This window comes from Eucyclogobius newberryi, unplaced genomic scaffold (genome assembly GCF_026437365.1).
Source record: "Eucyclogobius newberryi isolate DKJ021-1_F unplaced genomic scaffold, fEucNew1.0.hap1 SCAF_6, whole genome shotgun sequence".
Taxonomy (NCBI): Eukaryota; Metazoa; Chordata; class Actinopteri; order Gobiiformes; family Gobiidae; genus Eucyclogobius; species Eucyclogobius newberryi.
The window spans coordinates 7,028,075-7,054,351 of NW_027316278.1; the positions used below are offsets into that span (position 1 = coordinate 7,028,075).

The 26,277-nt window shown below is 45.0% G+C and overlaps 1 protein-coding gene across 1 annotated transcript in view; it reads right to left on the reverse strand.

The window, feature by feature from the left end:
• LOC140346835 (pikachurin-like) overlaps positions 1-26,277 on the reverse strand; it is a 35,679-nt gene that overhangs the window by 4,215 nt on the left and 5,187 nt on the right. Inside the window, exons 2-9 of the mRNA XM_072433049.1 lie at positions 19,569-19,678; positions 14,593-14,679; positions 12,555-12,581; positions 12,352-12,469; positions 12,080-12,215; positions 8,759-8,925; positions 2,981-3,090; positions 1,530-1,792 (exon numbers count right to left, since the gene is read on the reverse strand). Coding sequence (XP_072289150.1) covers positions 1,530-1,792; positions 2,981-3,090; positions 8,759-8,925; positions 12,080-12,215; positions 12,352-12,469; positions 12,555-12,581; positions 14,593-14,679; positions 19,569-19,678 — 1,018 coding nt within the window. The remainder of the gene's footprint in view (positions 1-1,529; positions 1,793-2,980; positions 3,091-8,758; positions 8,926-12,079; positions 12,216-12,351; positions 12,470-12,554; positions 12,582-14,592; positions 14,680-19,568; positions 19,679-26,277) is intronic.

Genomic DNA, 26,277 nt, shown 5'->3' on the forward strand with positions numbered 1-26,277 from the left:
ACTGGCCCCAAACTATATTTCTACTAATTAGACAAATAAATGAACTTTGAACCTTAAAGTGCATTTGAAAGTTTAGAGAACACATTTCACTAAAACACTGTGAACAAGATTATATTTAAAATTGTACTCGACATTTTTAATTCATCAAAAGTTGGACCATTTAGTCCATACTTTGACTTCCTGGTTGGACGTGCGACAGATGTGACATGGGTTCAACAACTGTCACTGTGCCTAGCAACCACGCTGTAAACAAATCCATGTCAATTACGATTTGACTCATAATAATACCTGATAAGGCTACCCCAAATAAATTGTCTGTTTGCTGTAACCCGAGTCAACATTTTTTAAGTGGGTCGGACGGTAGGCAAATTCTTATTTTTTTTACTTTGAAGGCAAAAAAAAGGTCAAAATTTTGTCATTTTTTGACTTGGAGTGACCACCAGGGGTCAGGCTTCAACAGTCAATGACGGAAAACGTCTTGATCAACCCGATAGGGAGACTAAATCTCACGATTTTAAGATATTTCAATCGACCTTTTGTACGCCGCTATCCTTTATTTTGGTAGCGAAGGCGAGCGGGGGAACATGCGGGGGATACGGGCGCCGCCATGTTTGTTGTGATGACGCTGCTGGAAGGCATTTGCGTAGTCAAATTTCACACCCTGACAGAGGGTGACATTACTATGGACAGGTCAGTGGCGCCAACAAGGGTAAACCAACTTGTAAAAGGCAATATAACGACTCCTGCGCGCGTTCTGTTTTGTTATATACGCATGTGGAGGACTGAAAATGAAGACGCACATGTGTTACGCGGTGTGTCATCAGTTCTTTGAGATGAAAGACAGGTTTACAAGCGTGAAAAAAATATTTGTTCAGGAAAGACCGGTCGGTGAGTCGGCGAAATAATTGAAAAAAAAAAGATTTTGACGTTTTTTCAACAAAATGCTGATATATTTTTTTTCAGTCGGCAAGTTTCATAGCGGGTCGGTCGGGTTACGGCAAACAGACATATTATTTTGTTACATGGTTGTTTAAACTGTTGGGAAAATGTGCCAGTCATTTGCAAACTGCCACTCGACTGATGTGAAACGATACGTAAATATAAGCCACAGGTTCTATCCCGCCAAACCAAGTCATAATCAGAAAAACATGAGCAGGTTAATCTCCATGGAGACAGGCAGGGGGCGGATCCCTGTCGGAAAATGTCACAGTGGATTTATAAAAGTGATTTTCTACAATATTTCAATACAGAAAACGTCTCTCTGTGGTATGAAGTTAGTTATGAAGTCTGCTTTTACTGATATATATATATATATATTTTTACACACAAAGAATTTACTGGAAAAACCCAATATTTGATACTCTGAGTTAAGTTACCGGGTCCTACAGAACAAAAATACAAAATACAATCGATACCTTTGCCTAGATGTGAAGCTAAAGAACTCATTTATTTGAAGTGAACTTTGCTCTTACTTTCAAATACCAGCACAGTCACAAGCTAGCATTAGCCACCCGTGCGTCCGCTCTTACCTGGTGGTGGTGGTCGTCATGGTTGTGGTGGTGGGAGGAGGTGTGGTCGTAGAGGTGGTGGTGGGTTCAAGGGTGGTGGGAAAGATCAGGTCTGTGAAGTCCGGCTCGCTGGCTGCGGGGGAGGAGCGGGCGGGGGGCGCGGTGGCGTTGGGCGGGGCAATCGGGTTCATGCGGTACACCACGTTTCGGCCCGAAGGAGGCCCGGAGCGGGAGCGCAGCTGGGACTTCCTGTTGTCCCGCGGAATCCCAGGAAATGGATTCAACTGAAAGCGACGTCACAATGAACCAATCAGAATAAAAACACAGTAAAAGACAACGTAAGGGTCTGAGGACAGAAAAGAGAAGAGAGGGCTGTGCAATTCATCCAATGTCAATTATAATTATTAGACAATTACCAGACAATTATCCAAAAAAAAGATGAATAGAGCGGTGACGATTAATAATGACTGACAGCAATAACGGCTCTCCCTCCTCCTCTGCAGAGGGGGCGCTGCAGGACAGGCTGCTGCTGCTTATGGCTGTGTCCTGCATGTTCTCCGTGACCCGCAGGACGCTCTCTATCACAGGCTTTATTTTCATCACATGTTTTGTTTGAAAAAAAATAAGAAAAACACTTTTAAAAGTGAATAATCATTTGAATAATCGTGATAACAATTATGACAAAAATAATTGTGATTATTATATTGTCTATAATTGAGCAGCACGAGCTCTACGGGGCTTTTTAGATGTGCACAAAGAAGGCCCCTAAACTCACTCTGTTCAGAGACATGGATTGGGACATAATATCTGCATGAGATCTGTGATATGGGACGGTTTGCATATGGGACTATTTACATATGGGACGGTTTACATATGGGACTATTTACATATGGGATGGTTTACACATGGGACGGTTTATATATGGGACGGTTTACATATGGGACAGTTTACACATGGGACTCTTTACATATGGGACGGTTTACTTATGGGACGGTTTACGTATGGGACGGTTTCATTTTGGGATGGTTTATATATGGGACGGTTTACATATGGGACAGTTTACACATGGGACTCTTTACATATGGGACGGTTTACTTATGGGACGGTTTACGTATGGGACGGTTTAATTTTGGGATGGTTTACATATGGGACGGTTTTCATATGGGAATCTTTACATATGGGACGGTTTACATGTGGGACGGTTTACACATGGGACGGTTTATGAAGGGATTCGGTCCACAAAGGTCATCATAACCATTCCCCTGCAGGCTGGGCACCTCTGTAATGATGCGAGACATGAAATAAGTAAACTAAACTGAACGGTTTGATGAGGAGAGCGTGTCCACCAGGGAGGAGGACGCCCTGGACAGTTACATTGAATTCAAATTGAATTCAAACATGATTAAGGCCTCAAAAACCAGGTCCAATAGGGAACAAGCTGGAGATGGAGGGCAGATGGAAGTTGAACCCACCTCCTCAATGAAAACATCATAATCCGAGTCATCCACATCAAAGCTGTCCTCGTCTGGGCCCAGGTCCGTGTTATAGAGGCCGTAGTCCGCACTGCCCACGTCCGACGGCCCTGCACAGAACAGCACAAACACTTCATATACGGGAGAGAACCTCTGCACAAAGCTCCGAAACCAAACAGAATCCACATAAAACATCTGCACAAAGCTCCAAAACCAAACAGAATCCAAATAAAACTCTAATTATAATTTCACTTCCTGTTTGTAATATAATTGATGACATCACACTACGAAATTACCCAACGAACACTGGGCCAAAACTCATCTAGTCACAATTATTTTTATTTGACAAATACAAATATAGCGACTTTATTTCGTTGAATCAATGTTTAAAGAGTCAAAAAACGTGTTTCTTTGTGTAAATTCCGCATAAACTTTGACTGGAATGAGTGTGATGTCACTTCCTGTCATTTTCTACCGATTTTTCAACGTTTTCTCCACAAATACCTGCTCGATCGGTGCAAAACTGTAATGAATGTGTACAACAGGTATAAACGCACCAAATACAGTCAAAATCAGAAGACCGTAACAACCTGCCACACGTCCCTTTAAAAACAGCTCTAACTATAACATCACAGTTCAGAACGGAGTGGACGCTCGGAGGGAGAGTAATTTCCAAATGGGATTCATCAAAATAGCGTGAATGAAGCGTAATGTGCGACTCGGCGTGCAGTGTACGTTCTTGATGAGGGAACAATGTTATAACGGGGCTAAAAGCTCAATTTGCATGTCCTTTAACGCGTCTGCACAGCGGAACGACATCGGCGAGAGCGAGCGGCTGACATTAAGGATGATTCAAATGACGGGGGGGGGGGAAAGGCAGATGTACCGAAGCGCGATGTCGAAAAAGATGTCCCGCCGCTCTGAATGACAGCTCTCAAATAATTAGGTGTCGGGGAATAAGTGGATAAGCGCCGAATGTACGGGTGCAGAAAGGACGGCGCGGACGCACAATCGCCGCCGCAGACCGACGAGCAGAGGACGGGAAACATCTTCAGCGATCCCCAAACACACAGCAGAGGTCCTTCTGACGAAAGTAAATACTGTAAGAAGACTGAACGCAGGTTTAGAGCGTGTAACCGGCGCGTTTTAGAGACTAATGTGTCACATCTGCTCGTTTTATAACCTGTTTTATAACTTACATGGGAGTAATCTGCAGGTAACTACCACAGCTTTGCAAAAAGAACAGTTCAAACGAGAGATTCTGGCCCAGACGATATTCTTTCAGCGTTATGTGATGTTTCATAATCGTAGTCGCGTATTGAACATAATCGTTAAATGCACTTTACCTGCCCTGTACATTACCACCGTCAGAGCCACTTATTGTACATAATAGTGTTGTGGCTGTATATATTTTTTACTTGCACAGTGTGTGTTCAATGTAAGTCCATTTTTAACCGTATTTTCTGGACTATAAGTCGCACCTTTTTGCATAGTTTTGGCCGGGGTGCGACTTATACTCCAGAGTGACTTATATGTGATGTTATTTGTTATTTTCACACTGACAACCACAAGAGGGCGCTCTAGGCTCTAGTTGACGCAGAAGAAGACTCTGCACTTCCTCTTCCTCTGGAGTTTGTGGAGTTGTTTAGAAGTGACACAGAGGAAGAAGAATTCAATGGATTTAGTGATTTGGGGTAAAACTGATGCTTTGTTAAACTTGTTAGCATGTTCTTTATGCTATAGTTATCTGAATAACTGTTCATATGCTACGTTAACATACCAGACACTTACCACAGTTCTGTCTGTGCCTCATGTAGCTGAAGGTGTTAGCGTTAGCATACGTCATGTAGCTGAAGGTGTTAGCGTTAGCATACGTCATGTAGCTGAAGGTGTTAGCGTTAGCATACGTCATGTAGCTGAAGGTGTTAGCGTTAGCATACGTCATGTAGCTGAAGGTGTTAGCGTTAGCATACGTACACCTATTCACCATGTTCTCTCATCTGTTATTATTTTAAACTGCATTTCAAGATGAAATGTCTGTTCTTGGTCTTGGATTTTATCAAATACATTTACCCCAAAAAATGCGACTTATACTCCAGTGCGACTTATAAATGTTTTTTTCTTCTCTATGATGCATTTTTTGGCTGGTGCGACTTATACTCCGGAAAATACGGCATTTATTTATCTTGATTTAATGTGTTTATTTTAATCCGAGGCTTCTATTCTCCTACAAATAAAAGTTTGCTCATTTTATCCAACTAAAAGAAGAACCAGGCAGGATATCGACTGAACCGATATCATGGAAACAGAGCAACATTTTCTGTCTCGGATTAACATTATTTACAACGTTGATCCCCTGTAATGACAATAAGATGCAGAATAAACCTGTTAGCCATCTGGGATCCTAATTAGCAGAACCTAATAACGTTAAATCCTAAATACGGACAATACGGGGAGGGAGCGCGCCCAAAATCCCGTAGCGGCTAATCTTCTGTTGCGTAACAATCCCCCCCAAATCCACACCGCAGCGTCTCCGGGCGTTTAGAACGGCTCCGGCACTAAAAGGGGCAACAATCGCGACGATGAGGTGTATTTGGAGTTTTCGTTCGGCAAGACGTCCGCTACGTTGGCGAGTAGCGCGTTGCAAACGAAGTCGATCGCGTCACGGTTTGTCGGGCGGCGGCGCGAGGGTCCGAAGGTCGGCCTTAATCCCGTCTGATGAGGCTTCGAGGGTCAACTCCCGAGCCCCCCGCTGTGAACCACGCCGACGTCCTCCGAGGCTTTGCGTGCCAACTAGAGACGGGCGCGGCTTCGAGGAGGCTGAATGTGTAAACCGTGACTTTGCGACTCGGGATGCAGCGATAATCGAAACATTACGACGGCGCAGTATGTCAAACTACACGTGCCTTTCGGTTAAACCTGCAAAAATACATAGACCATGATCCTTTGCTGCATTTTCAGTGCGCCTTATATCTTAAAGGTACTTATAGTATTCATAGCATAAGTGGATCATCAGTTTACACCATTTGGTTCGTCGTAAACTGCAATATCGATCTTAAAACCGCTTCGTAATAGGAACAGGTGCGCGGCACTGATAAGCCCCGCCCCTTCATATCGGCACGTTTCACAGTGACAAGCGGCAGTGACAGGATGATACGTGTAGTAGACTAACGATGAAGGGTTGACCGTCATCGCACATTCTACATGCTCAAAACGTATTATAGCAACTTTTTTAGATTAAGTCTAAGCGCTACAGGAGCTAGCTACAGGCTAATTAGCAGCCCACATTCCTGGTTAATAAGTAAGTAAGTCAAATTGTATTTATAAAGCACATATAAAAACACCACGATGGTCCAAAGTGCTGTACAAAGGCAACATAAAATACAATCAAACACACAAGACATGTGAAAACAGATTACTAGAACACCAAATACCACAATTTCTGTCGTTTAACTTCAAAACGTTGAGAGCCATTGATTCTCTTACATCGTTAAGACAGCTTAAAGGGCCCATGACAGGTTTTTATGATTTTCTAAATTTGACTTTATTTGGTGTATTTGTACCTGTCGTACATATAAATTATAGTTTTACAACGATCGAGCAGGTAGTTGTGGAGAAAATGTTGAAAAATCTGTAGAAAATGACAGGAAGTGACATCACACCAGGGACACTCATTCTATTCCAGAATGTACACAAAGAAACAACTTTTTTGACTCTAAACATGAATTCAACAAAACAAAGTCACATATTTTTGTTTGTCGAATTAAAAAAAAATTGTGACATTAGATGAGTTTGCGCAGTGTTTGCTGGGTAATTTCCTTGTGTGATGTCATCAAGTACAAACAGGAAGTGAAATTATAAAGCTTTTTAAAAAATGTGCTATCCTGTGATTACATTTTTATCATTTTTTAGCTAAATATATTTATCTCGACTGTATTTTAGCTCAATGAGTCGTCCGACCTGTAGGGGGCGCTTTAACAAGGGTTTGGCACTATACGAACAATACAAGACAAGACAAGACAAGAGACAACACACATACAAATGCATAAATAAGAACGCACACGTCCCAAGGAGGTTTATTGTTTACACTGTGGATTTTCTTTAAGCCGGTTTTTCAGTTTCGTGTTTTTTGTAAGTTCTGACTTAAGCTCCAGCTGCAAAGAGCTCCGTAAGTATGACGCTGACCCCGAGCCGCCCGGCACCTTGGCACTCAAACCTATATTATCATTATTATACAGTATTATTATCGCAATGTTCCTCAGCTGCGCACTTTCCTCCACATTCCCGATGAACCCTTGAGTCGAGCGCGCACACGCCCACAGCAGAAGGTGGGCGTGTCTTTGGTCAGGAGAACGTCATCCGCCCCTGAAGCTACAACACCTCTGTCAAATTTAAATTATACTTTTTTTGTTTTGTGCCGGCTTTGCTTTGAGATCAATGACGAATCCATCTGACCGTCTGTCTGTCTAAGAGAGTGGACTATTGCCCGCGCCGTCTAGAATAAAGCGCAATATTAGGCTGTGTTACCGGCAGTGGCGGCAGGGGGCGGCAGGGGGCGCCACTGTCATTTAGCCAAGGCCGCTAAAAGAGCACTGATGAACCCATGATACATTTAGAGGGAACAATATGGCTGTCTGTCTGTGTGTATGCATGTGTGTGTGTGTGTGTGTGTGTGAGTGAGTGCGCGCGTGTGTGTGTGTGTGTGAGTGTGTGTGTAGGAGCGTGTGTGTGTGCGTGTGTGTGTGTGTGTGTGTGTGTGTGTGTGAGTGAGTGCGCGCGTGTGTGTGTGTGTGTGTGTGTGTGAGTGAGTGCGCGCGTGTGTGTGTGTGTGTGAGTGTGTGTGCGCGCGTGTGTGTGTGTGTGTATGTGTGTGTGTGTGTAGGAGCGTGTGTGTGTGTGTGTGTGTGTGCGCGTGCGTGTGAGTGTGAGTGTAGGAGCATGTGTGCGTGTCTGTAGGAGTGTGTGCCCGTGTGTGTGTGTGTGTGTGTGTAGGTGTGTGTGTGTGCGTGCGTGTGAGTGTGTTTGTGTGTGTGTGTGTGTGTGTGTGCGCGTGCGTGTGAGTGTGTTTGTGTGTGTGTGTGTGTGCGCGTGCGCGTGCGTGTGAGTGTGAGTGTAGGAGCATGTGTGCGTGTCTGTAGGAGTGTGTGCCCGTGTGTGTGTGTGTGTGTGTGTAGGTGTGTGTGTGTGCGTGCGTGTGAGTGTGTTTGTGCGTGTGTGTGCCCGTGTGTGTGTGTGTGTGTGCGTGTGTAGGAGCATGTGTGAGTGTAGGAGCGTGTGTGTGTGTGTGTGTGTGTGCGTGCGTGTGAGTGTAGGAGCATGTGTGCGTGTCTGTAGGAGTGTGTGCCCGTGTGTGTGTGTGTGTGTGTGTAGGTGTGTGTGTGTGCGTGCGTGTGAGTGTGTTTGTGCGTGTGTGTGCCCGTGTGTGTGTGTGTGTGTGCGTGTGTAGGAGCATGTGTGAGTGTAGGAGCGTGTGTGTGTGTGTGTGTGTGTGTGTGCGTGCGTGTGAGTGTAGGAGCATGTGTGCGTGTCTGTAGGAGTGTGTGCCCGTGTGTGTGTGTGTGTGTGTGTGTGTGTGTGTGTGCGTGCGTGTGAGTGTGTTTGTGCGTGTGTGTGCCCGTGTGTGTGTGTGTGTGTGTGTGCGTGTGTAGGAGCATGTGTGAGTGTAGGAGCGTGTGTGTGTGTGTGTGTGTGCGTGCGTGTGAGTGTGGGAGTGTGGGAGCATGTGTGTGTGTGCGTGTGTGCCTGTGTGTCTGTGTGGGTGTGGGGTACTGTGCTTACCCGGCGTGCGCACGGGGCTGTTGATGCTGCTGGGGGGACTCATGCCGTGCACGTTCACCGCTCGCACCACAAACTGGTACTCGGTGTCCGGGAGGAGGCCCCTCAGGACCATGGAGCTTGTCTGGATGGGCTCGCGGATGTACGTCCACTCCGTGTCCATCTCCGGTCTAAGGGACAAAAAAACACACACGCCAAGGTCAACACAAAGGTCCCTGGAGAAAACTGTCCTGTGTCAGCTGAAAACAGGGATTTTTGGGGGGACAATGGGGTCTCGATTCCTGCATAAATCACTCCAAACCAGGTTAAAAGCTCTTAATAGTGGATTTTGCATAATATGTTTGAATGACATTTTCAAATCTCACTAATGAAATACTAACCAAGTTATAAACGATCTCGAGGCATTTCTGACTTCATCAAGCGTCGTCACCGTCGACAACAGCTTCCAATAAGTCACAAATATGATCGAAAAGACGTTTGTCATTGTGGATAATTCTGCCTCCGTCTCGGCCCTTTAATCGCCTTTATTAACAGAAGCGAGACACAAACTGAGGCACGTCAAGCCTTTACTCTGCAAAACTCAAATTCAGAATATTATACGTTTTTACTCATCCAGAATTAGTTGGTTAGGTCTGAAATTTGACTCGTTTCAAGCTATTTACGGCCGTTTGCGTATTTGCTACGACAAAATCATATACAAAATCGCACGAGGCCGACGCATTTCAAAACACAGACTTAAACATGCACTTTTCGCTCTTCAACTGACACGGCGAACAAAGACAAATAAGAAAAAAGCAAAAAGAAACAAAAAATCGACACGTTCCATCATTAGGAATCATCATGCGTCGCGCCGTAGAGTCAGAATACTTCAAAATTCCACCGGTTTGAGTGAAAATATCGGGTTGTTTTTCGAGTTTCTTGGAATGAAGCGGGTTGTGCTAGAGGCGTTTCAAAGATGGAGGCGTGTCACAGATATTGCGTTTTGCCGTGCAGAGATGTGACGTGTTGTCGGGGGCGACGGAGGAGCAGAGCCTGGAGCTACGTTTGTCTCAGACGAGGGGCTTTTTCTCTGGACGAAGAGGAAGACTTTTGTTTGTGACTAAACAGAGCGTCTTTTGTCCTTGTCACGGTTTGTTAAAGTGTCTCGAGCAGCGTCAGAATAAATGTCCTGAAAACGTGCTTTTCTCTCTCTTTGGATGTTCTGCCAGATTGTCTCAAAAAGATAAAAAAAAAAAAAAAAAAGACCTTTCACCTTTTGTCTGTTATTCAGCAATGACTTTCTTGAAAATAAATTAAAAATACGATATAAAGTTGTAAGAAAATAATGATTACACAGGTTTATATTAATACATATTTTCCCTTTTTTTTTTTTTATTAAAATATTGGATTTTAATCACGATGTCAAAATATAGTTTTTGTCTCATTTATTTTGAACTGAAAAAACAAATTAAATTAATTGAAACGTTGTAAGAAAATAATGATTACACAGGTTTATATTAATACATATTTTCTTTCTTTCTTTTTTCTTTTTTTAGATTAAAATATTGGATTTGAATCATGATGTTGAAATGTAGTTTTTATCTTATTTATTTGTAACTGAACTTCTAGGCGACTGCATGTTGAAATATCACAAGAGCTTATTTTTGTGTATCTTGTCCTTGTCGTACAGTAAGTCCTAACTATGTAAAGTGTTTTTGAGTTTCCCTGAAAATAGTATTTAAAACCAGTACATTATTATTATCATAACTAATCAAAACACTTGTTCTATTCCTCTTCTTGCCCTATTTTATGGACATAAATGAAAGGCTAATGTGAGGACTCAGCGTGACTAAACTGACTGTGGCTTTTGTGGCACAAAAGAGGAAACGGTTCTTTTTTTTTTACCTTTGTTCTGAGAAACTGTCAAATGTTCAGCACATTTAATGACAAAAATGAAGCTTTTACAAGAGAGCTGAGACAAAAGCCCGGTGCGTGACAGCAGGAGAGGGCCGTTTAGGGCGGAGTCACGCTGGGGTCATACATGTACCACATGTACACAGACAGCATGACCTTTGGATGAGTGTAATACATGTGCAGAAAAATATAGGGATAAGAATACTTTACGGCAACAATTACACCAAACAAGTCTGTTGAATTGATTATTTCGTTTTCATTTTCATTTTTGTTATTTTAGATCAGAATGGAGCTTTGCTGAGCTGATCACATTCGGACTATAAGTCGCACCAGCCAAAAAATGCATAATAGAGAAGAAAAAAGCAGATATAAGTCGCACTGGAGTATGACATGTGGCTGCAAGTGTGAAAATAACAAACAATATCACATATAAGTCTCTCCGGAGTGTAAGTACAAGTATATAAGTATAAATATAAGTATAAGTCGCACCCCGGCCAAAACGATGAAAAAAGGTGCAACTTATAGTCCGGAAAATACGGTAAATGCTTTTATTTGTGTGCTGCTACTTTTTCACTGATCTCAATGGGTTTTACCTGGCTAAAAAGGTTAACACATAGATTTCTGAATAGTAATAAATAAATAATATAAATACATCTCTGGGGATTCTATGTTCAGAGGTTCAAGTCTCAGCTCCAGTTGGCTCATGCCGTCGTTGCCGTGCCTTCGAGGTCTCTCAAAGTGTTGCGCTGTCACTGCCATGGGCCCCTCTGACCACTAACACTCTCACACGGTGACCAGTGCTCTCGCCCATGAGCCACTTCTACTAGCACTAGCTTTGTTTTGCTAAATCATGTCAGCTCAACACGTAAGTTGCCATAATTGGATGATTTATCGCAAGATGAAGCATTTGGAGAGGAATACCGTATTTTCTGGACTATAAGTCGCACCTCTATTCATAATTTTGGCCGGGGTGCGACTTATATTTATACTTATATACTTATACTTATACTCCGGAGCGACTTATATGTGATATTATTTGTCATTTTCACAATTGCAACCGCATTTCATACTCCAGTGCAAATTATATATGTTTTTTTCCTTCTCTATTATGCATTTTTTGGCTGTTGCGACTTATAGTCCGGAAAATACAGTAGTTCTTTTCTGCATTTATCTGCCTCTTGCCATCTTGGTTTTGAGTCTGCGTTCTCTCTTGTCCAATCATCTGGCTCCGGTGTGCCGCTGTCCTTAACTTAGGCGGGGCCGGGTGCTGAAGAGAGCCCCCTTTGGAAGTCACTACCAGGGCGTGTCTGCTTTAGGCCCTTAAAACAAGCCAGTGTGGGTCACCTAAGACACACTTTCTGCACCAATCTTCAATGAACCTCGAACTACAACGTACGTGAGGCTGTAATGACGTTTTAATACTCATTGTACCTTATGTATGCAACCAGGAAGTGAAGGACCGGGTCACTCCCCTCACTCTCCCCCTGTTGCCACGACAACGCCAGCTCATTGTCAGAGACGACCATCACCACCGGAGTGGTGGGCGGAGCCGGGGGCATGCACATGTCTGCAGCACAAACGTTGGGTTCAAGACAGGGAAAAGTTTATATAAGTAGTACATTGTAGTAGTATATAAGTAGTAGTATATAACTAGTAGTATATAAGTAGTAGTATATAAGTAGTATATAACAATGTATTCTGACCGTGTGACGCAGTGCTGACGTCCCGGGGCACACTCGGGCGCCCTTCCCCTGCCCAGCCGTACGCCCCCACGCTGACCCGATACTTTGTGTTGATCTTTAGGTTTCCCACGGCAACATCCTGATGGGAAGAGGGCGGAGTTTAGAGGAACAACACATGGCAGGAATTACAACATTTGTAATGTACTCTGAAAATGAAGACTTACAAAACTGGCCTGTCCATCAAACTGGCCCTGGAAGACAGTCACATGTTAGTCACACGCAAGTCACATGTTAGTCACATGTTAGTCACATGTTAGTCACATGTTAGTCACATGTAAGTCACATGTTAGTCACATGTTAGTCACACGCAAGTCACATGTTAGTCACATGTAAGTCACACGCAAGTCACATGTTAGTCACATGTTAGTCACATGTTAGTCACATGTTAGTCACATGTAAGTCACATGTTAGTCACATGTTAGTCACACGCAAGTCACATGTTAGTCACATGTTAGTCACACGCAAGTCACATGTTAGTCACATGTAAGTCACATGTTAGTCACATGTTAGTCACATGTTAGTCACATGTAAGTCACATGTTAGTCACATGTTAGTCACACGCAAGTCACATGTTAGTCACATGTTAGTCACACGCAAGTCACATGTTAGTCACATGTTAGTCACACGCAAGTCACATGTTAGTCACATGTTAGTCACACGCAAGTCACACGTTAGTCACATGTAAGTCACACGCAAGTCACATGTTAGTCACATGTTAGTCACATGTTAGTCACATGTAAGTCACATGTTAGTCACATGTTAGTCACACGCAAGTCACATGTTAGTCACATGTTAGTCACACGCAAGTCACATGTTAGTCACATGTTAGTCACATGTAAGTCACGTGTTAGTCATGTGTAAGTCACGTGTTAGTCACGTGTTAGTCACATGTTAGTCACATGTAAGTCACATGTTAGTCATGTGTAAGTCACGTGTTAGTCACGTGTTAGTCACATGTTAGTCACATGTAAGTCACATGTTAGTCATGTGTAAGTCACGTGTTAGTCACGTGTTAGTCACATGTTAGTCACATGTAAGTCACATGTTAGTCACATGTAAGTCACATGTTAGTCACATGTTAGTCACATGTTAGTCACATGTAAGTCACATGTTAGTCACATGTAAGTCACATGTTAGTCACATGTTAGTCACATGTTAGTCACATGTTAGTCACGTGTAAGTCACATGTAAGTCACATGTAAGTCACATGTAAGTCACATGTTAGTCACGTGTAAGTCACATGTTAGTCACATGTTAGTCACGTGTAAGTCACATGTTAGTCACATGTTAGTCACGTGTAAGTCACATGTAAGTCAGAACATGTGATTGAATACAACGATCACAGTTTATTGAAGTATTTGAGATGGAAGTTTAAAGTTAATAATACTATCATTTTGGGATTGATACAATGTCTTAATGACATTTAATATTCCACATTGTGTATAATTCTCGGAGCGTTACAGTTTGATGGTCTCATAATATCAGATGCAGTGCGACACAACATTTCAGGCCGTGACACACAAAATAATGACCAATGTGGGAAATTGCTGTCTGAGATTATCTACGTTATTTATTTGTTTAATGGATTTTTTTGGCCTGTGTGCTTTGATAGCAGATGTGCCATCCACTCAGCCACCACGTCTGAAATCATTTCAAGCTGCATAACATTTCAAATTTCAGTTTTAATTTGTGTCAATTTGTGTTCATTTGAGTGGCTTATTGTGTTATTTTGACTATTAAATGTCATTAAACACATTATTTCAATATCGACCCACAGCTCGTGCCTCACGACCCCCCGAGGGATCCCGACCCACACTTTGGGAACCACTGCTGTATAACTCGATCCATAACGGTTACCTAGCAACCAAACTCATCCAACACAGAACACAGAAATGAATACTTGACAAACAAAAATGTATAAAAACACCATTTGATTAATGTTTAAAGTGTAAAAAACACGGAGTCACTTTCAACGGATTTATAAACTTTCCGGAACTAACTGTTACTTGATTTATGTAAAAGTAGCATTTATATTTACAGTTTTGTGTCTATTTTGTCTATTTATACTAACAGAGGAGACATAAACGTGTTTCATGGTGAATACGCCCGGTAATGACAGCGATGTGAACCATAAAACATGCTTCAAGAGTAAAAGGAACACAAAAGGACAGTGGGACTCTGGGATGATGTGTTTGCACTCACTGTGGTCAGCATGTCCAGACTGAGAGGGACCTCCATCAGAGAGGCCGAGCCCACCGGACGCCCGCTCCTCATCTCGGTGTAGAAAACCTGCCACAAAATGAACACTGGGTTTGTGAGCGCTACAAAGCAGAAAAGTGCTATTTATGATCACGGGAATATGCAAAATGTGAGTATTGAGGATTTTGTTTTTAAAGTAAAATGCTAAAAAGAAAAAAATGCTGATTAAGAATAAAACTGAAAAAAGTGATGTTGTGATATTACTGCACTTACATTTAAATTTGTCTAGTAATTAAGATAAGATAAGATAAGATAATCCTTTATTGTCCACACATGGGGAAATTCCATTGTTGCAACGCAAGTAGATACAGAGGAAAAGAACAGATCACTTATAGGAAGTTTGAAAAACACTCTCAATAGAAGAGCTCTTATAAACAAAAACTCCTTAAACTGTGAGAATCAATGCAGTCATGGGTGAAAATAAAAAAGTAAATATTCCATTCCTGTAAAAGAGACTGAAAGAACTAAATATGCTCACATCACCCATCAATTCCTTACACGTTCTATGTTATGATTAGCGCTCTATGTTATAAAAATACTGCCTGTATTTCTAACTAAAGTCTAATCATTAGAAACATGAACAGAGCCTGAGCTACAAACACAGACTTGTCTCTAAAAGATAGATTTTAAGTCCGTTTGTTGAAACTTGGCGCTGCTGTTGCTTCTCTTCTCCTCTGCACATGCTGCTGTCCGCTCTGGTTCTAAAAGCTCATGTTAGAGGGCGGAGCATGAACGGGCCTCAGACTGAGCAGCTGCGGGAGAAGAAGGACCAAGCTTCCTGCAGTACTGCTCAGCGGCCTGTAGAGGACACTGAAAGGCACAGAGACTTCAGCCAAGCTTCAGCAGCAGAAGTGAGGGGAAAACAGTAAATCTAGTTGTGACACATGGTCATTTTAGATGTTGGTGGTCAATCACTGCTTGCCTTGATTGCCCTGACCGCACGCCACTGCTAGAAATACTGACAAACTTAGCAAAACAAAGTTAGCGCTCATTAGCATCAGCTTTTCCATGTTTATCGACACGCAACACTCCAGTGCATAATGCTAATGTTATCCAGCCGGTGCTTTACAGAAAGAGAGGTGAAAACATGGCATAGAGGGGCAGGGAAGTGAAATATATGCCCAAAAAAACGGATTGTTTTCTGTTCACTCTAGCTTTAGCCGCGTGACACGTCTCCCAGCAACATAAACTTGGACTTACTAAACGTCTTTTTCTGAGTCGCTGAGCTTGACCTTATGATGAACAAGTATAATTCAGGTATTTAAGAAAGATACATGTGTTATGTTTAGGTCATGTCAGCTGCTCAGACCCCCACGAGGCCCCTCTACATGCAAACACAGACCGCCATTAACAGAAGAGTCCAGAGACGATGGGGGTCCAAAGTGACCCGCTCTGGGCCAGTGGAAACAGGGCTTCTGTGTAGAGTTACACAGTTGTGACTGCGTAGGCCTCCTCCGTTTGTCCCGGTTTCGCCTACATATAAAAAAGGTTGGACCTACAATAGGCTCCTCCCCTGAAAAAGAGATTCCATTTCTCTGTGGGACTGTAATGTCAATAATAATAAATAAACTCCTCCATCTCCATGTCTATAATTCTAATAATAAATAGTGTATTGTCACGCTGTCAACAACATCTCGATGGAGAGTGTACTTTTATGACCACGTGTGAGTGGCTTTAAAGTCAGATGTGTCAGAGAAGAGACCTTTAAAACGAACACACATCTGACCAGTCCCACGACAGTGAGACGAATGACCCTGGACACAGCACGGTCGACATTACGAGGAAACGTTATGAGCTGATAGAACGATGGACTTCCCCCGAACGTACATGTCCATCAGAGAGTCCCGGGCCAGCTCAGTCACTGTGTAATCCTCTTACAGCACATATGGTCCAAGCACCACACACACTGGCAAAAGAAAGACGGAAAACACCTAACAAGTGTGGACCACGAGGGACGACGACGACGACAGGGTCCTCGAAAGAGCTACACAAGAGGAACAAACGTCAAATCTGTTGACCAAGACGGTTGTCAGAGGTGGGTATTTACCTACAGGTAGTGGTTCAAGAAAGGACTCAAGTAAGAGACAATATCAAATAATGCACAATATCTGTTCTGTCCAAATCAAGAGAACCGAGACTTTTGCTCAAGTAAGAGACTGTACAATATACTGCTCATGGAGGAAGCGTGTATGGTATTTAAAAACTGCTCAGAGAAGTTCACATTCATCAAGACTTCGCACAAGTAACTGTGCCACGTTGTAAGCTAAAGGGCCGACCACTTTTGTGACATGTCTCTAGATTTGCGGTTTTAAAAGTGGTCGAAAGTGCACATTTTTACACGATCCAAACGCATCAACGTTGGAGACTGAACACTGACACATGCTTTGTTGTTGTATGTTTAGAAAATGAAAAGAAATAGAGAGAAAAGAAGTGCTAAAGCTCAAGAGTTTGCAGGCGTCTAAATAACAGAAGTAGCAAGATATTGAAACATAAAAAGCAGAGATTTTGCAATAATTCGCAATAATTAATACATCGACTAAATTAAACTGGAACAGAATTTTTGAAGGCCTCAATATTTATCATGTGTACATTGTTCCTTGTTTCAATGAGAAGATTTTAAGTGTGTTTTCTCCTGTTTTCCTTGCTAAAATACACACAACACGGCAGGACAGTTGTAGTTTATTAGCATTTGAGCTGAGGAGCATCAAAGAATTAACAACTTATTAAAGGGTTAGTACCAGTTTGTTTGTTTTCTTTTCAAATCTGTTCGGCCCCAGTACATTATTGTAAAAGTATCTGTTAGGTTGAAAATGACTCCGCAGTGTGCAGTCCGAATCTAAGCGCGCTTTCTTCTCCGTGAGGCAGGAAGCGCGCCGTTAGCATGCTAGGTGTTGTTAGCTTTGCCGCGACAGCAAAACTGAAAAGCACTTACAAACTCAACTTGGCGAACGATTAGGAAGCCCAGAATGCATCGGGAAAGTGATCGATACGCGTGGAGACACTTTCAAATGAACTAGTTACGTTTTTCCCAGTTTGTTCAGACGGTGAAATCAGATCCGGAGTTTTGAATGATGCTAACTACTGATTCTTTTCTGCTATCAATCACTGCCGCTCTTGTTTTATTAGGATATTGTCCATGAAAATTTTTTTATGAAAAATGGAACTAGAATGAAGTAGTTGCAATATTATTGTATATTGTGGTATTTTAAGTAATGTAATATATGATTTTATTTAACATTCATTTCTATTTAATATATTTTACATTACTATTTACATTTATTTGGGGAATTTGTATATTTATATTGATTTGAGTGTGTCTTTGTGTTGCACTTATTTTATTTTGGGTACATTTATTCAGTTGCATATGTATATTTAAGTGGTTCCTGTTTGAATCGTTTCCGTACAGCGATTTGGATCGACGCACTGGAAGTGAGTGGAAAAACACGTGAAAATAAAGAGAGACGCCGCTAAACACTGTCCTGCCGTGTTGTGTGTATTTTAGCAAGGAAAACAGCAGAAAACATATTTAAATCTCAGCTGTACCACACCCACAGCCTTCAGAGACCGGAGAGATCACGATTTAAGGTAACAATATATCGCAAAAATGTCTATAGTGACCATTCAAATTGCGATTCTGTCTCAATTGCAATTAATCTTAGCAGTCTGCCCTCATCACACCTCTGGTCACTCTGGTCACTCTGGCCACTCTGGTCACTCTGCCCTCCCTAGATCTAAAGTTCACAAAGTTGTTGAGTGAAGGAGGAGCAGAGCCATAAGTCAGATGTTTTTGAATTGACTTAGACCGTCCCAAATCATCAGCTCTTGTGTCTCCAGTGTTTCTAGAGCTCGTTATAGAGAGATTCTGAGGGTCTTATTGTTGTGGATGAGGTCCTGAACTGATGTGTCAAATGTGAGATGATGGTTGATTCTCTGATGTATCTGAAGTTCGATGGACTGGATTTTATTTCCTGTGTCGCCGCTGTTGAGCCTCTGCCGTCAAGGTTCTGCGATGCTAATGATGCTAGCGTCGACACAAAAAAAAGAAAACATTTACTCCAGACAATGCTTCATAATCTGTAACTGTAATCACACTGTACTGTTGATAAATTCACTTGTTTGAATCCGCATTTTGGCTGATTGGAGCACTTTCCGGGTTTGCATTACTTATTTATAACATAACAATTATATCACACTTTATAATGTATTATCGCGAAAATGTCTATAGTGACCGTTCAAATTGCGATACTGTCTCAATTGCAATTAATCTTACGCCCAACACAAAAGCTACAAGGCAGTGTCCAAAGGTTGTCGACCGCCGGGACACGGGGCACTAAAGCCAGATTTATGTCCACGTTCTGACGCACTTTACCAGCCTCGTCGCCATCGGAGTGACGGCCTTCCATCAAACCCACAAACCGCTGAAATATCAAGGACATGACGCCAGACGCCGAAGGTTAACAAGCGCTTTTAAAGCTAACACGGGGAGCGGCGGAGGCGGAGAAAAGTGGAGGAAATTTGATTTGCCGCGCGGCGCTCGTCTGGTTTCAGAAATGTCTGTGTTTCTTCAAAGAGCGCCGGTAATAAATATGTGGGGCCACAAATAGCACCCCACTCAGATGTTGTTTTTCTCATGTTTCCGCCGGATGAGAAGCTTTCGGAGGCATTAGCTGCATGGTCTGGGAAAAGGCGCACGGAAAAGACTGTGCGAGTACGCTTGAACTACGGGTGAAAGCAAATATAATCATGGCCTTTTGGTTCTGATCCACCGCGAATTCATGTATGGGGACATTTATGCTTTTGCTTCACACGGTGGGGGCTTCAGGGGAGCTTAGAGCGCCTGGACACTCAAAAGCGAGCTCTTTTGCCTCCGGCTGACCTTGTTTTTTGGGCGTGTTGGTGAGGTTTGAGACGTGGAGTACCTTGTATCCGGTGATGGTGCTGACGTGTCTCCGGGGCATCTTCCATCGGACGCTGAAGGCGGTGCAGTTCAGAGTCTCCAGCTGGATGTCCAGAGGAGGGCTGAGGCGCTCTGACGACACAAGACAAAACACAGAGGGCGTCACAGAGGTGCAGAGGGAGCGTCATAGAGGTGCAGAGGGCGTCATAAAGGTGCAGAGGGCGTCACAGAGGTGCAGAGGTTGTCAAAGAGGTGCAGAGGGCGTCAGAGAGGTGCAGAGGGGGCGTCACAGAGGTGCAGGGGGTATCACAGAGGTGTAAGGGGAATCACAGAGGTGTAGAGGGTGTCACAGAGGTGCAGAGGGTATCACAGAGGTGCAGAGGGCGTCACAGAGGTGCAGAGGGCGTCACAGAGGTGCAGAGGGTGTCACAGAGGTGCAGAGGGCGTCACAGAGGTGCAGAGGTTGTCAAAGAGGTGCAGAGGGCGTCAGAGAGGTGCAGAGGGGGCGTCACAGAGGTGCAGGGGGTATCACAGAGGTGTAAGGGGAATCACAGAGGTGTAGAGGGTGTCACAGAGGTGCAGAGGGTATCACAGAGGTGCAGAGGGCGTCACAGAGGTGCAGAGGGCGTCACAGAGGTGCAGAGGGTGTCACAGAGGTGCAGAGGGTATCACAGAGGTGCAGAGGGCGTCACAGAGGTGCAGAGGGCGTCACAGAGGTGCAGAGGGCGTCACAGAGGTGCAGAGGGCGTCACAGAGGTGCAGAGGGCATCACAGAGGTGCAGAGGGCGTCACAGAGGTGCAGAGGGCGTCACAGAGGTGCAGAGGGCATCACAGAGGTGCAGAGGGTATCACAGAGGTGCAGATGGGGCATCACAGAGGTGCAGAGGGCATCACAGAGGTGCAGAGGGCGTCACAGAGGTGCAAAGGGCATAACAAAGGGCATCACAGAGGTGTAGAGAGTGTCACAGAGGTGCAGAGGGTATCACAGAGGTGCAGAGGGCGTCACAGAGGTGCAGAGGGCGTCACAGAGGTGCAGAGGGCGTCACAGAGGTGCAGAGGGCATCACAGAGGTGCAGAGGGCGTCACAGAGGTGCAGAGGGCGTCACAGAGGTGCAGAGGGCGTCACAGAGGTGCAGAGGGCGTCACAGAGGTGCAGAGGGCATCACAGAGGTGCAGAGGGCGTCACAGAGGTGCAGAGGGCGTCACAGAGGTGCAGAGGGCATCACAGAGGTGCAGAGGGCGTCACAGAGGTGCAGAGGGCGTCACAGAGGTGCAGAGGGCATCACAGAGGTGCAGAGGGCGTCACAGAGGTGCAGAAGGTATCACAGAGGTGCAGAGGGCACAACAACCTTCAGTTTCCATGTTGCCACATATAGTTAATTTGAGCAAAATAAGTCGTACATGAGGTGTTTTTAGTTCCCTCTTGTATTTGGTGTATTTTTGTAGTTAGTGTAGTTACTGTGAACACCAGAGTGGAAGGGGAAAGGACAAACAGCTCTAGGTTTCTATAGGCGCCTGAGTAACAACATGAGACACTACACTGCTATGAAATATACATATTGAATTAGATGTGGATTGAATACATTTTTTACAAAAACAAAAAGCTCTTTAACCCCAAAATAAAATTAAAATGTGGCAAACCCGGATAATGGTCTTTTTAGTCCTTTCCAGAATCACAAAAGGTTTATTGCCACTGTCAGTGAACTAAATTCACAGGCGAGGAACTTGCTTTGGGGATTCAGTGCAAATACAACACTGAATAAAGCAAGTTATATTAAATGAGGTATATTAAATAAGATAATGTTTGTTATGGTCTGTTCAGTGTCATTCGATGTGTTTGTAGCGACGGGCTACACGCTACTAGCTCTTTCGACTCTTTGGGCAGTGAGTGGACAGGTCCTTTCTCCTCTGCACGTCTACAGTTACAATTCTGATCAAAATATATATATATAAAACTGATCAATGCATTTCACCCAGCAGCTGCTCGTCACTATGAAGCCTGCACAGAGCTGCCCTGTTTCCCTGTCTCGCTGATCTCTGTGCTGACAGTGCTTATCTTATCTTAGTGTGAACCGCCATGAAACGCGCTCTTCTAAATGAACTGTCTGAGCTCCTTCTTCCCTCCCCAGAGCAGGAGGACCAGAGCTGCTTTCTGCCTGTGCTCCGGGCAGAAGAAGACACGCAGCCTCGCACAGACTCACACAGCCTCACACAGCCCACAGAGGAGACCTTTAGCTCTTTGGGACTTTTCATTTCGTCTCAATACGTTCAGCGATCCTTTAAATACAAAGCACTAACGTGTTAATGAAGTTAAATACAGCAGATCAATACAGTGTAATTAACCATCGATAACAGACTTTTCAGGCTGTTTCATTCACATTTGAGAGTCAGTACCAGGACTAAATCTGGCCCTTAGAGGACAGAAGACAGGCTTTAGATCAGGGGTGGGCAATTATTTCCCTCCGAGGGCCATATTCGATTCCAGGCAAGTAGCGGAGGGCCGATCATTGGTGTGAAAAAAAAAAATATCTAAAAAATTAAATATCAAATAAAATATCACTTTTCTGTCAAATATTGGCTATTGAATCTATTATTTAATTAATTTAATGTCATCTTTATCAAGGACACAAGTGCAGATGCCTGAGGGCAAAAAAGGAAAATCTTTTTTTCAATTTCTTTAATATTTCTTGGCATGTTTGGCGGGCCGGATTATAAAGTACATATTGTTGTGTAAATAAATATTGTTTCCAAAGTTATGTCATGACATTTAACAGCTGTGACTGAAGCAGCAGCAGTTTGTGTTGGTTTTAAAGGAACACAGTGTCACTTTTGTGATGGAGGCGCTTGTCTGCTTAGAACTGACCCCTTCAATGTCCTGTATATGATATCTCCATGGAGACCATCAGTGCAGTGGCCCCTCCATGCCCGCTTACAGGTCAGATCTGTGGAGAGGCGACCCTGCTCACAGTAAGAATGCAGGTTTTTCAAAGTAACTCTGACCCTGTAAATTCAGTATGTCACATGTGAGAGGATCATGGGAAATGTTTTTGCTGCTGGTTTAACAGTCTCTGATGTGTCTGACGTTCGACGGACTGGATTTTATTTCCTGTGTCGCTGTTGAGCCTCTGCAGCTAAAGGTTCTGCGATGCTAATGGTGCTAACGTCGACACAAAAAGCGAACATTTACTCTCAGACAATGCGTCGTGCTCTGTAACTGTAATCACACTGTCCGAGTTGATAAATGAACGTTTGAATCCACATTTTGGCTGATTGGAGCACTTTCCGGGTTTGCATTACTTGATTCGAGACGTTAATGTGCATAAACTGTAAACCACTGCTCATTGTTTTAACGATTTGACAACTGCGACGTAGAAAACACTGAGAATTATTGGCACATCACAGATACACAGGCTTGGTACATAGAATTTCTGTGCTTAACCTCTTTGCGTTTGCCTTTAGATGTAAATTATAATAGCATTAATTAATTTTTTGTGTCTATTGAGCACATGTTTGTCCATTCCATTCATCCCCACTGCAATCACTGTCCTGAAACGTCTAGTTTAATCTTCATCTTTATCTATATATTTTATCCAAGCCGTGTTTAAGACAATTTTAGTTTTATCTTGGAACAGAGAAATTAATGCATTTATTTACAATTAACTAAACCAAAAAAAATGAAGCTTTAGTATTTTTTTCTTATAAAATTGAATATTTAGTTTTAGTATATTGTGTAAGCCACAAAGAACACTGTGTTCTGTCTGCGTTGATAAATGAATAGATCATTATTTAGAACCGTCTGAACTGTTGCTATGTTCTTTTTATTTTTCGGAGATAAAAATGTAAACCAAGACAAATGTTTAAACTCATATTAATTTAAAAAGGTATCAACACTGCGCCATAGCCTAAACAAAAGATAATGTTCATTTTGTCGATGCATAAAAGAGAATTGAAATGCAAAATAAAAGAGAAAACACGTGCAAAACCTTAAATGACACTATTTTTGAGATCTTTAGAGGTAAAAAGCTGTACATTACTGGAACATTACTTTACATTATGTCCAACTTAAAGTCTATTCATGCTTCTCTTTCAAACTCGATCTCAGAAGCCGTTCCTAATACACGTCTGGACATCTATTATTCACAGCGTCATCTGTTTGGAAAGTAATCCAGTTCCATTTATTTGAGCAAATTTGCCTTACATGACACGTGAAACTGGCGGAGGCGTCTTCCTCTTTTCTGGCTGCGTCCAAAGGAGTGCCTCAGGCCTGCGTTTTAGGTCCAATTTAATTCTTGTGTAGATTTGCCTATGTCGTGTACAGCTTTTACGTCCCATGTTCATGCAAAAGCTTCAATCTTCAATCCCTCAAAAAGGTGTATTTGTTTGCGTGCATTAGGTTTATAGCAGGTTGTGGTGGTGGCCTCCTCACACTGTGTATCCCGGGGCTGAGTGCAGAGGGCTCTTTGAGTGCTCCGCCGCTCACTCGCTGGATGACTTTAGACCATAAGTGGTGTTTGTGTGCTCTTGTGCGGCGAGCTGAAGGTCACGAATGCTCCACGCTCGCGTCACATTCGTCCCCCGAGCGTGGACCGAGCGGGGGAAGCCAGCCTCGCTCCTGCTGCTGCTGCTGCTGCTGCTGCTGCTGATGCTGATGCTGCTGCTGCTGCTGCTGCTTCTGCTGCTGCTGCTGCTGCTGCTGCTGCTGCTGCTTCTGCTGCTGCTCCTGCTGCTGCTGCTTCTGCTGCTGCTGCTGTTGCTGCTGCTGCTGCTGCTTCTGCTGCTGCTGCTTCTGCTGCTGATGCTGCTGCTGCTGCTGCTGCTGCTGCTGCTGCTGCTTCTGCTGCTGCTCCTGCTCCTGCTGCTGCTGCTGCTGCTGCTGCTGCTTCTGCTGCTGCTGCTGCTCCTGCTGTTGCTGTTGCTGCTGCTGCTGCTGATGCTGCTGCTGCTCCTGCTCCTGCTGCTGCTTCTGCTGCTGCTGCTGCTCCTGCTGTTGCTGTTGCTGCTGCTGCTGCTGTTGCTGCTGCTGCTGCTGCTGCTGCTGATGCTGCTGCTGCTGCTGCTGCTGCTGCTGATGCTGCTGCTGCTTCTGCTGCTGCTGCTGCTGCTGCTGCTGCTGCTGCTGATGCTGCTGATGCGGCTGCTGCTTCTGCTGCTGATGCTGCTGCTGCTGCTGCTGCTGCTGCTGCTGATGCTGCTGCTGCTTCTGCTGCTGATGCTGCTGCTGCTGCTGCTGCTGCTGATGCTGCTGCTGCTTCTGCTGCTGCTGCTGATGCTGCTGCTGCTTCTGCTGCTGCTGCTGCCGCCGCTGCCGCCGCCGCTGCCGCCGCCGCTGCCGCCGCCGCTGCCGCCGCCGCTGCCGCCGCTGCTGCTGCAGCGTGGATCTTTCAGTCGACTTTTAGGTGGCGTGAAAACTGACGTGTTTTCACTCAATTTTGTAAAAGAAGCAAAGAATCTCACAAATCTTGTCTGTGCTTTTAAATGTGGATTCTGTTTCTTTCGAATGTCTAACACACCCCCTCGCTCGTGCACGCCCCCTCGCTCATACACACCCCCTCGCTCATACACGCCCCCTCGCTCATGCACGCCCCCTCACTCATGCACGCCCCCTCGCTCATACACGCCCCCTCGCTCATACACGCCCCCTCGCTCATACACGCCCCCTCGCTCATACACGCCCCCTCGCTCATACACGCCCCCTCGCTCATACACGCCCCCTCGCTCATGTACGCCCCCTCGCTCATACACGCCCCCTCGCTCATACACGCCCCCTCGCTCATACACGCCCCCTCGCTCGTGTACGCCCCCTCGCTCATACACACCCCCTCGCTCATACACGCCCCCTCGCTCATGCACGCCCCCTCACTCATGCACGCCCCCTCGCTCATACACGCCCCCTCGCTCATACACGCCCCCTCGCTCATACACGCCCCCTCGCTCATACACGCCCCCTCGCTCATACACGCCCCCTCGCTCATACACGCCCCCTCGCTCATGTACGCCCCCTCGCTCATACACGCCCCCTCGCTCATACACGCCCCCTCGCTCGTGTACGCCCCCTCGCTCATACACGCCCCCTCGCTCGTGCACGCCCCCTCGCTCATACACGCCCCCTCGCTCGTGCACGCCCCCTCGCTCATACACGCCCCTCGCTCGTGCACGCCCCCTCGCTCATACACGCCCCCTCGCTCATGCACGCCCCCTCGCTCGTGCACGCCCCCTCGCTCATGCACGCCCCCTCGCTCGTGCACGCCCCCTCGCTCATACACGCCCCCTCGCTCATGCACGCCCCCTCGCTCGTGCACGCCCCCTCGCTCATACACGCCCCCTCGCTCATGCACGCCCCCTCGCTCATACATGCCCCCTCGCTCATACACGCCCCCTCGCTCGTGCACGCCCCCTCGCTCATACACGCCCCTCGCTCGTGCACGCCCCCTCGCTCATACACGCCCCCTCGCTCATGCACGCCCCCTCGCTCATGCACGCCCCCTCGCTCATACACGCCCCCTCGCTCATACACGCCCCCTCGCTCATACACGCCCCCTCGCTCATACACGCCCCCTCGCTCATACACGCCCCCTCGCTCATACACGCCCCCTCGCTCATGTACGCCCCCTCGCTCATACACGCCCCCTCGCTCATACACGCCCCCTCGCTCATACACGCCCCCTCGCTCGTGTACGCCCCCTCGCTCATACACACCCCCTCGCTCATACACGCCCCCTCGCTCATGCACG